Source organism: Calonectris borealis, chromosome Z (genome assembly GCF_964195595.1).
Source record: "Calonectris borealis chromosome Z, bCalBor7.hap1.2, whole genome shotgun sequence".
NCBI classification, from domain to species: Eukaryota; Metazoa; Chordata; class Aves; order Procellariiformes; family Procellariidae; genus Calonectris; species Calonectris borealis.
This window is the reverse complement of record NC_134352.1, coordinates 31,721,284-31,731,767: the sequence shown is the minus strand read 5'-3', so window position 1 is coordinate 31,731,767 and position 10,484 is coordinate 31,721,284. Positions and strand designations below refer to the sequence as shown.

The 10,484-nt window shown below is 47.1% G+C and overlaps 1 protein-coding gene across 1 annotated transcript; it reads right to left on the bottom strand.

Annotated features, from left to right (window-relative positions):
- Positions 1–1,607: 1,607 nt before the first annotated feature.
- Positions 1,608–7,322, bottom strand: LOC142075553 (purpurin). The gene is made up of 5 exons (XM_075136993.1): positions 7,303–7,322; positions 6,271–6,388; positions 4,658–4,794; positions 2,927–3,039; positions 1,608–1,834 (listed from the first exon to the last, which is right to left on the bottom strand). The coding sequence occupies exons 2-5, from the start codon at positions 6,385–6,387 to the stop codon at positions 1,608–1,610; spliced, it is 594 nt and encodes a 197-aa protein (XP_074993094.1). The 5' UTR covers position 6,388; positions 7,303–7,322.
- Between the last annotated feature and the right edge of the window lie 3,162 nt (positions 7,323–10,484).

The following is a 10,484-nucleotide window of genomic DNA, read 5'->3' as shown; positions in this document are numbered from 1 at the left end:
CTGCTCGGTGCCGGGGAGGGACACTGCTGCGCCTGTGCTGGGGCCACCCTTGGCTGCCGTCTCACCTCCCCTCGGTGACCAGCCCCGCTCTTCCTGCTCCCCGACAGGACAGCAGGTAACAAAAGCAGTTCCAAAGGTGTTTTTTTTAAAAACATTTATTGACAAATGCCACGTTAGGTATTCCCTTGAAAAGTCAAATACCGATACTTCATTGCACAGTTTACAAAAACCCCAACATTTTCATGTGTTTTTCAGGAAAAACACACTAGTCCATACTATGATTTTCTTTTTTTATTAGCTGAGCGGCAACTTCAAGACCAAGAGGTCTGGTTTCTGTGCTTAAGGGTAGGATCAGCAGTGTACTTTTAGCAGGCCCCTGGAAAGAAAGAAAAGTAAACTTTAGTCCTTGTAAGTAAATTTGCAAAGTGTTTTAACAGCCTTTTGGTCATTGGTGAAGCTGTAGCTACAACCTTCCCAGGGTACTTCTGAATCACGGTCCCAAGATTAGGATGGGGGGGTGCAAAAGCTGCTGTTTGCATCGCTCTGTGTCTGTTGGCATAGCACTTGCGCAGCCTTTGCTAGTCCCAGCTAGCCATGAGTTTTCAGCTTAGGTGAGCACCTAGGCATGAGCCCACAAAGCCGCTGCCCTCCCTCTGCTGCAGTGAGCAATGCAGAGAGGCATTGGGCAGGGATGCCCATACCAGTCCCATAACCTTGGACGATGCCAGCAGCTGCTCTGTAGTGGAGGACTGGCTCACGCAACGATGTGCCGTTCAGAAGGTTTTAGCGGCTATTTCTTGCCCAGCGGTGCAGGACACATTTGTTACTGTGGCAATCCCCTCAGACAATCCCCCCACTCCTCAGGCCTGGCTTAGTAAAGGGCCAATCTCCAGGCAAGGCAGCGTGCGTGTGAAGCGTGTGGGCCGACAAGAGGAATTTCTGCCTCCAGCATAGCCCTAAAACATTATCTGCCTATCTCATGGACAGCACATGAGCTAGAAGATCAGCTCCCATGCCTCCAGAAAGAAAGGTCTCCCAAAATGGGCTTTAGACACGCTCTGTTCGCATGTATGTGGCGCAACTGCTGACTCCCACTGCCAGTAGACACAGTCAGAACCGCTGCTCAGAGCCCCTCGTCTCTGCGACTCAGACCGCCCAGGACAGAAACCATGGTGGAGCTAAGAAGAGTGAGGGTGCTCCTTCCTGGAGGCAGCTTCTTCTCCTTTCCTGGAGGACAGTGCACAGATCTAAGGTAAGATGCTGTTATCCAGGTGGCCAAGACAAGCATTCCCAAGTGCAGAAACACCAGGTTGTTACACCCATCCCTATCCCTATCTATTAGAGTAACAAAGCTGATCTTTGGTAGCGTGCCAGTTTCAGCACACAGGATTCCTATAAGGGCAAACTTAAGGCTGCAGAACCACCCTGTAACAAGCTCTCTCTCTTGCATGGACTTCCCTTTGGAGCTATTTTCTTATTAGATATAACATTTTTTAAAAGTTGCTAAAACAGTACAACTTAATTTGCTACAGTTCTGTTGCGTTTACAGCAAATGCGATCACCTACTCTACAAGTTGCCAGCGCAGCCATTTCAGTGAGTTTGCTAATTAGCCCGAAGTACCTGACTGAAGCACGGGCTGGAACTGGCCAGACATGCAGATTTCTTCCTGCTTCTGACGCACAATGCGCTGAATGGCTGGGGGGAGGCCGCGGGGGTTGCGTGAGAAGATCAGAGAGTAGCCATCATCACAGGAGCCGTCCTCCTTTAGACTGCGGCAGGCATAGGTAATGGCATAGTTATCATAGTCAGTGTCAATCACCCAGTAGTTGTCCCCTGAAACATCAGAACACACGTGTTTGTCATGGTGGGCAAAACAGAGCAGAAGTGGACCTAGTTATCTCACAGGGAGATGCCTCACTTCAGCACATGGCAGGGACAGCTTCCCAGAGGATCTATAGTCACCTCCCACATCCAGCTTATCTCCACACCATGAAGTGAGGAACTGGGACAAGCACAGGGCATCTTGAGACCATGCTCTTGCCCATGATGCTCAGTGCATTTTCACCTTCGGTTTCTTAGGCTAGAAATATTAGGGGGACTAGGGCTTTCCAGGTTTTCAACGACAAAAAATAGCTTTATGTTTCTCGCTCAAGCTTAGTGGGTGGGGCATACAGATTAAATGTTGGCCATACAGATTACATTTCCTATACAAGAAGCCTCAGCAAAACATGCCTCCTGTTTTCCAGCCTTGCTCAGCTAAGTGCGTTTTGGTATGGCTTACCTGCCAGTACTAAGTGAATGTACTTCTTACACGTTAGCAGGCCAAGTCCTGCCCCACTTCCACAGCTGGAGTTCCACAGCTGTAGAAGACTCAGGCACAAAGTATGAGGTGTGCAGGGTGCATAACTGAGGTTCAGCATGAGCAGTTTCTGCAAGGGGGACTTCAGTTAACAGCTCCATTTTGTTGAGTCCAGCTGTGTCTGTCTGAGGAGAACTGTGCCTTGCTGCTGGAGCGCAGGTGTGGGTCCACATGTTGCCTCCTATTAGCTACGAGGAGTGCAAGGACGACTGACTCTCAGCATCTTTATAATTTCCACTGCGGGGCCCAGGAAGTATTGCTTCCCTAGGTTCAGCACCCCACTTGGCTGTACAAAATCTGTGTGTGTGGCCCATTGCCTCTAAGCTGCACCCTCCCTGTTAATATATATGGTAGATAGGTAGGGTCTCTGGAGAGTCTCCGGATCCTGCTCCTTCTGTGGAGATAAAAAGCACTGCTTGGATAAAGCATCCCCCCAAAAAAGGATGCTTTATCTCTACTTGGAGCAATCTGAGCTGAACTTTTTTCCTGCTCATACACTGAAACACACAAATCTGGGCAGCTGTAAGCTATCGACCAGCACCAGGGGGCTGGAGAAGTTCGCTCACCACCGCTGGAGAGGTAGCTGGCCAGGCCCTGGTAGGTCATGTACATTTTTGCTGGAGTGGTTGGGTCAGGTACTGTATACTGAGCAGCCATGTCAGCGCAGATCACCCAGAACCTGCAACGAGATCCATGAGACTGAAGATAAAACCCTGTGGCACGTGAGCTTCAAATGGGAGTCCCCCCCTGACTCAGGACTCGGGCAAGAACCAGGTTGCGGTTCAGCACAACTGCCTCAGGCATGGGCAGGGCCTTTCTTAATGCAAAGCCACTGTCTGTCATTAAGTAATGCAAATCTGTGACACCTCCCCCATCACTGTCAGTGCAGTGCTGCTGTCTGGTCCCCCCCTCTGCTGTCCAACTGTGCTGTGGCTGGGGCAGTGCCCTGACCCTCCTTCAGCTCAGCGGGCTTTTTACCACCCATTTCTGTACAAGCAGACAGCCACCAAGCAAAATGATGGATGTCATTTCTTGGCTCCCTGCTAGCAGTTTGCAGAGTAAGCTGACCTGCATTTGGGCTCATTTGGGCCCATTTGCTGTGTCCCCAGGCGGAGGCAGGGAGTTGGCTCTCCTCTCTCTAACCCTTCCTAGCTCTATTGGCACAAGGACCTCTGTTACAAGCACGGAAATATTTGCAGCCAGTCTGCTGTGCAAGCTAGTTAAAGGCCTTCACACAGGCTGTTGGAACCCCGTCGGTGCCTGAACAGCCTATCTTCATCATCCATTTCTTCTAATGCCCTTCTGTGATTGGCATCTGTTTGCTTTGAATACCACCTGCGTCTTAGCACAGTTTGTCAAGTGTTACCTGGATTTGTGAAACAGTGGAAGGGTCTTCATTCCCTTCCTTGCACAGGCTGTGCTTCCCCTTTACCCTGCCATTGCAGAAATAAATTCCCAGAGCCTTGAGTCCTCACTTGGTTTCTAAAAGTCCTTTCAGGAATCTTCCCACCTGCACTGAGTGGCATGCCTGCAAAGCTTCATTTGCCCTATCCCAAAATACCCTGGAGTGCTATGCTGTTAAGACTTAACAGGTTCATAGCCACCTGCTCTACGCTATTATTCATGCAGTTAGACAGTTTTTGGTAGTTAATGCACAACAGAACTAGTGCTAGCCTACTGGAAGCCCCAGATTTTCTTTTCTACACCCAGAAAGCTATTTAATCCCTTTACATGCTGTAATTCCTTATAGTAACCATGACCAACAGGCAAAACTCTTGAGCTTCCTTCCATCTGTCTATTCAGGCGTTGCAATGGCATCCAAGAGTTAACCACATGTTTTCCTCAGAAGTCCATCCAACACTGTGTTGAAAGATCCGTGAAAGTAATGCTCACTTACACTGCTCTCCTTCCGCTGAACCGCTCAGTGAAGTGACAGCTGTCCTGCCCTCGCAGCCCGACGGGCTTCGCTAGCTCCTCTCACTTTACTAGCTCCTCTCACTTTACTAGCTCCTCACATGAATTCATTGCAATTCGTTTACCTAACCGCTCTATCATTCAAAATTCAACTTTATAATTGACTTTATGCAGTAGTTTGTGATGGACAAAGACCAAAGCCAGGCTGAGAAGTAACCCATGACTCAAAAGTGTCTAACAACTTCTGGCTTCTAATATATTACCTTGATTGAGCTTCCCTTTTTGATGAAGAAAACCCATCCTGTTGTGTGCTCAGGATAGATCACCATCCATGTCCCCCTACTCTAGCACCTCAGCTAGAGCTGAAAGTCAAGAGAGCTCACCCAAAAAGCTTCACTCGGCCTTTGGAAGATGCTGTCATTGTGCCATCTTCCTCCACGGTGTATTCAGCAGAGATGTTGTCCTGAAGGAAAAGGCCTTCCGGATCCTTCTTGGCCAGGGCATACCATTTCCCTGCATACTAACATGAAAGACTATTAATATCTGGATTAATCACCATGGCAAGATTAGCACAAAAGCATTTTTGTAAACATAGTGCCCTTCTAACTACCCGTTGCCTGGCCTACAGAGAAAGTCCGAGTCTGGGTGGGTATGTAGCACACAGGTCCTGCTGCGCATTCTGATGAACCCTTGCCTCTGTGCCAGGAGGAGTGGGTCTAGCAGCTCTGCAATTTTGTGTGCACATACCCGCTGTCATGTGAGACGTTCCTATCACAGTGACCCCACACTGAAAGCTTCTCCCATCCCAAGATGCCTGCTGGGAGTCAGGCTGGTTCTTCCCTGCTCCCGTTCAGGTCCCTGCTTTTCCGTGGAAGATGCCACCGACAATAACAAATTGCAGCCACAAAGACCTTAGCAAGCTGGCTGGAGACACTCCTGTGGCTGCCGGGGCCACAGTTGATCTCTGAGGGTGAAAAGGGACTAGCCAGCGAAGCAGAAAGCGATGACTCTGTGCACTATGAAGAGGAAAGGATGTGCTGGGGAGACTCGCAGCAGGGAGAAATGAAATGAGATTAAGGGGAAGAAAATTTCTAGGAAAAAATGGGTCCCTGAAAATGTACAAGCAGTATCTAGTAGAATGAAAACAAGATTTAAACAGGTGACTGACAGACAGGAAGGCCCTCAAAAGTTAACATTATTAGCAGAAATATTGAAGAAAGCAGAACTTATCTGGGTTAAATTTGACTCTTCAGTGAAGCTAACGTAACTTTGGCAAGTTACATGCTTAAGCCTGAAACAGAGTGCGTAATTCCCAAAACAGGAGCCTGAGAAAAACTTTGACTTTTTAAAACTGGGATGTTCCCAAAGCTCTCCCCCGACATGGGTTTGTTTCCAGCAAAGTCAATCTTGTATAGAGGAAGTGCTGGCCCCACGCCAGCTGCAGCTGGAAGTGATGTTTGCTGAGGGATAGTCAGAATAGGTACTGGCACACCTGTCTGGACCTTTCCAACACCAGGTTAGCCCTGATTTCCTCCTCAGAGGCAGGCAGATTAAATGCTGTGTTTAAACAAGAGTCATCCTGTGTTCAGGATACCAAACTAGATAAATTTTCAGTTTGCTATGACTCCCAAGAATGAGTGGTCGATGCAAGTCCCCCAGGGCATGTGTTTGGACTTTCTCTCTGATGGGGATCTAAATCACTTCATTCATGGGACCACTCAAAGCTGAGATCTGTACCGAGCTTCGAGCTAACAGGAGATGGCATCTAACAGAATAACATCCCTGACTTTCAAGGCCAGGTTTACCATAATGTTCAGAAGGTTAAACAGTAGTGAGAAAAGCAAAGTACAGGAACAGTGTTTGAGAGACAGCATGCAAAAGAAGTTAACTTCTTGGTGAGGAACCCCTTTAGATTAACACAACCCATAACCTGGAAAGACAGTTCATATATTATTTGAAGCTTCTTCACATATACAGTTGAAGTAACCATAATTACCCTTTTTGGATCAAAATTGTCTTTCACAGAGAAAGACTCCACTGCACAGGTCTGAGCTAGGCTATATTCAACAGTGGAGAAGATCGAGGCCAGGAAAACATACTGTGTGTATTTCATTCTGCAAGACAAAAGCAAACATGGAGTTTTATTTCATGCAGTAGACGTGGGTAGCTAGTGCTGCGCCTACAGATACATTCCCCTCATTTTAAAACTAGTTTCCTTCCATGCTGCATAGACTACCAACTCCTCCACTGAGAAACATTGGGTCATTGTGGTGCCTAAATCCAGCCAAAACCGAGCATCAGTGGCAACTACTTTGCAAGAGTACTTTGCTTGCCAGTAGTAGTATTCCAGTTCATGGTATTTTTACATTATAAATCAAGCCAGACTTTGGATAAGGTTGGTAAGAATTGATAAAAATTTGAAATTTTTTGAATTTTTGTTTTCACAAGAAGAATAATGTTCTGATGAGCTCTGGTAAAGCACTGTAGGTTGTAAGGATGTTGTTTCTAATTATTTCATGGCAAGTGTCCACTTTGCTTTCAAGCCAGCAAAGCTGTGTTCTCATCACCGAAACAGGCTCTTCCCAAATGCCTACTCTAATGGCAAAATACATCTTGGTATTGTATTTGGTCCATTCCCTCAGACCATTCCCTCTACAAGCACGACAAATAATATTCAATTTCTGGAGATTTGATCTGCCATTGCAGCACAGCCACAAGGTGGCCATGACTTTATTTGTCTCCTCAGGTATCCCAGCTCATCCATATCCCAGCATATTTGTTTCTCACACTTTGGGACGAAAGCACCTGCATATATATTCTTGCAGAGTATTTGACCCTGAATACCTGTTCTGATGCCAAGATAAAACACAGTTACCTGAAACTTGCCTGCAGCATCCAAGCTTGAGCTACCAACGCAGGACTTCCAAACACCTGAGCAGCTACTCTGTTCCAGCTGCTGCCATGCAAGCTGCACTTCCCTGCTGTGAGAGGTGCTAATCTGGCCCGCCTCTGCTGAAGAGAGACCTACCTGTTGGGGTGGAGACGTTGGAGATCTCTGAGACTACTCTGCTTCAGTCTTTGGGCTGCAGTCAGCAGGAGAGATTTGTGTCAATTGCCCTCCAGCTGCCTTTAAATAACGAATCGGCAAAGTCACTAATTGGTTATTTTTGCTCGTGTGCCTGAATAAAACGCTTAATCTTGGATAATCCATTATGTAAAAACCAACTGTAATCCTCACACTGGTGGGTCTGACTGCTATACTAATACAAACACAGCTTTTACATAATGGAAAAAGCTGCCCAGAAAGCTAATAAGTCTGCTGATGTGATTGTACCACACCTTTGTCTCACTGAAGTCTTTCTGCTTCTAACACGTGTTAGGAGAATAAGCACAGAGCATTAACCAGGGAAACTCATGGACTATACATATTCATGTGCATAGGCACGTGTTCATGTTTGACAATTTGCATGGGGCAGATATATAATTAGCTCTTCCAATATTTGCATCATCAAATTAAGGTGATCCTTGCAAGAGTAGAAAGATGTTATGCATTATCAACTGGGGAAAAAAAAAAGTACAAAAATAAAGATTTTGCCTTCATGTTCACATCAAAATTCTGGGTCCCCAGTTCTCTTGTGGACTGAAACATCTTTATACGCGTTCTTCCCACCTTGTCAACATTTCCAGTTACATAAATACTATAGCTCTCTCCTTCCCCAGATGTTCTTCCTAGAAGCCTTCCATGGGGACGCAATAAAGCACAAAGAGATGAGAAGGCAGAAATGGCTAGAAAAACATTTTTGGTAGCAAACTGTGCCTGCCATTCCTACAATTTCCCCCAAGTGCCCAAAAAATTTCTGCAACTGCAAAGGCTACCCATCTACTCTTTCTACCCAGGCTCATCTGGGAAATTTAAGACTTCAGACACTCATCTAGGAGCTGCCAGCACTAGCAGTTACTTCTCCCAGTGGGCTGCAGGGTGTGGGGAAGCCTTGGACATACCCGCTAGAGATGACTCTATAGTTCCTACAGAGTAAGCCCAGGGAGTCCTGAACCTCCTGGTACTGATCCAACAATCTGGACATTCAGAATAAGGCTAAGGCCTTCTGGATGTGTCGGACTTGCTGCAGACATCATTTACAGCTGCTCGCCCAGGAATTCCTGAACAGAAGCATGCAACCTTGCCCTGTAGCTGGTGTGAACCGTGTTGCTTTCCAGGCAGCTTGGTTAGGGTTGCCCATTACCTGGGAAAATCCTTGGTTGCTGTCAGAGGAAACTTTGATTTGGCCTCTGTGCAGCTTCCACTTGCACTTTAGAGGGAGGCAATGATACTTTGCATGCGCATGTCTGGTGGAGGGACTGAGCGTACCCTGTTCACGCCATCTGTGTGGCTTCAAAGGCAGCATCGGCAAGTTCCCAGGGGAGTGACCTGCTGGTGGCTGGGACAGGAAGGTGAGAGCACCCATCCCAGGCTGGGGGTGACCAGGAGCAAGTGCCGCATGCCCCCCTCCGCCTGATGGAGGGGCTGGGTGCAGCCCCCATGCCCTCCCCAGCCACGGTGGGGCCATGCCATCACACCTCGTGCTCTTGGCTCTTTATAAGTGGCTTTCTTTGGGGCAGGTGGAGCACTTTGGGGCTGGCCAGTGTTATGCACAACAGCCCCTTCTTCTCCCTGGGCATTTTGGCTGGGTTTATCCAGGGACACCAAGACCTGGAGCTGTGGGGAAATGGCATGCACCCAGCTGCTGCGACGAGGTACTGGCTGCTTCGTGTCCTGGGCAATGTGGATCTACCTTGTCCTGCCTGGACCCCTTGGCCTAATTTTCTAGAAAGACGCCAAACAGCCGTTTGCCAAACTAATCCTTCAGCTGCAGCTGTCTGCTCACCATATGCACCGTGCTCCAGGGATGAGCAGGGTCCCTGAAAGGATTGCACAGGGCTGGAGGCCTCCAGAGTGTGGAGATAACTAGCTCTGTTAATTCAGGCACAGCTCATTACCCATGGCCTTGCGCACACTGTGCTGCCTACCTTCAGCTCCCCTGGCACACGATCCTTGGACTTGCATCTTCTTCACCAGCAGCATTTGCTTCTTTTAGAAGGGAAAGGAAAATCAACAGAAAGCCCATTTAATTTCTTTAAAATGCTCAGCCACTGAAAGAATGACATAAAAAGTAACTTCTTTAACTGCTTTTTGAGGGCTAGATGTCCACTAGATTTTCAAAGGACCTTCCCCTGACACTGAATCCAAGTGCAGAAGTGTGCTTTACCACCCTGACAGGGGGAATTGAGAGAGAACAAACTGCAGTGTTTTCTGTAAATTAGAAGGGCTTTGAAACACTTACCACTTCATCTGTTTCCCACAAAACAGATTAGTTTATGTCCATGTGAGACATAGGTGACACTTGAAGCCATGCTTAGGTGACCACTTAATCCCCTGGGGATTAGAGACATGCTAATAATAGCTAATCACAGCACAAGATTTTGGTTGGTGACCATAACATCTGTCACTGCATTATCTGCTGTTTGGAGCAAGAAGAAAACAAAATCAAACTAACCTTCATTTTCACAGTATTGTGGTAGTTTGTGCTGGGCAGAGAAAAAAAAAGGGAGGCATCAAAACACTGAAGCATATTCCTGGGCCTGTTAAATTTTATGTAACATGAAATGGATCTTATAAAAACAAAGGTGCACTGCAGGGTCTGGTTGTCAAAGAAGATATCCAAGGGCCTGTTCCAGACCTGCTCATCAAAACTGACTGTTTTTTAATAGAAGAGGTGGCCTGACCAAATAAAACATATATTCAGTGTACTGGACTCAGCACAAGAGTAAGTGATAGTTTTAATAGCCTGCAGTAAAAAAGATACGCAGACAAGATGATTAATCTTATCTTCTGCCCTATGAAATACAGCAGCAGCACTTTTGGATTTCCTACCCCTAGCACCCCTCTTCCTTCTGCCTTATTATTGGAATAAGCGTTGGGTAAACTGGGAATTACTGCAATTGCATTGCCAGCTCAGATTTAGCAACATGTGCTAGCTCAGCAGCCGATGGCACAGTATGAGATCTCTAAATAGCCTCCTGCATCAGGCATTAAGTTCCCTGCTGTCCAGCAGGCAATCAAGTTGTGGGCTTGTTTACCAGGGTGCTGGAGAACAACTTATATGTAGATGCATTTTGAGTGCCCTTGACAGCTGTTGAAGTGGTTATTGC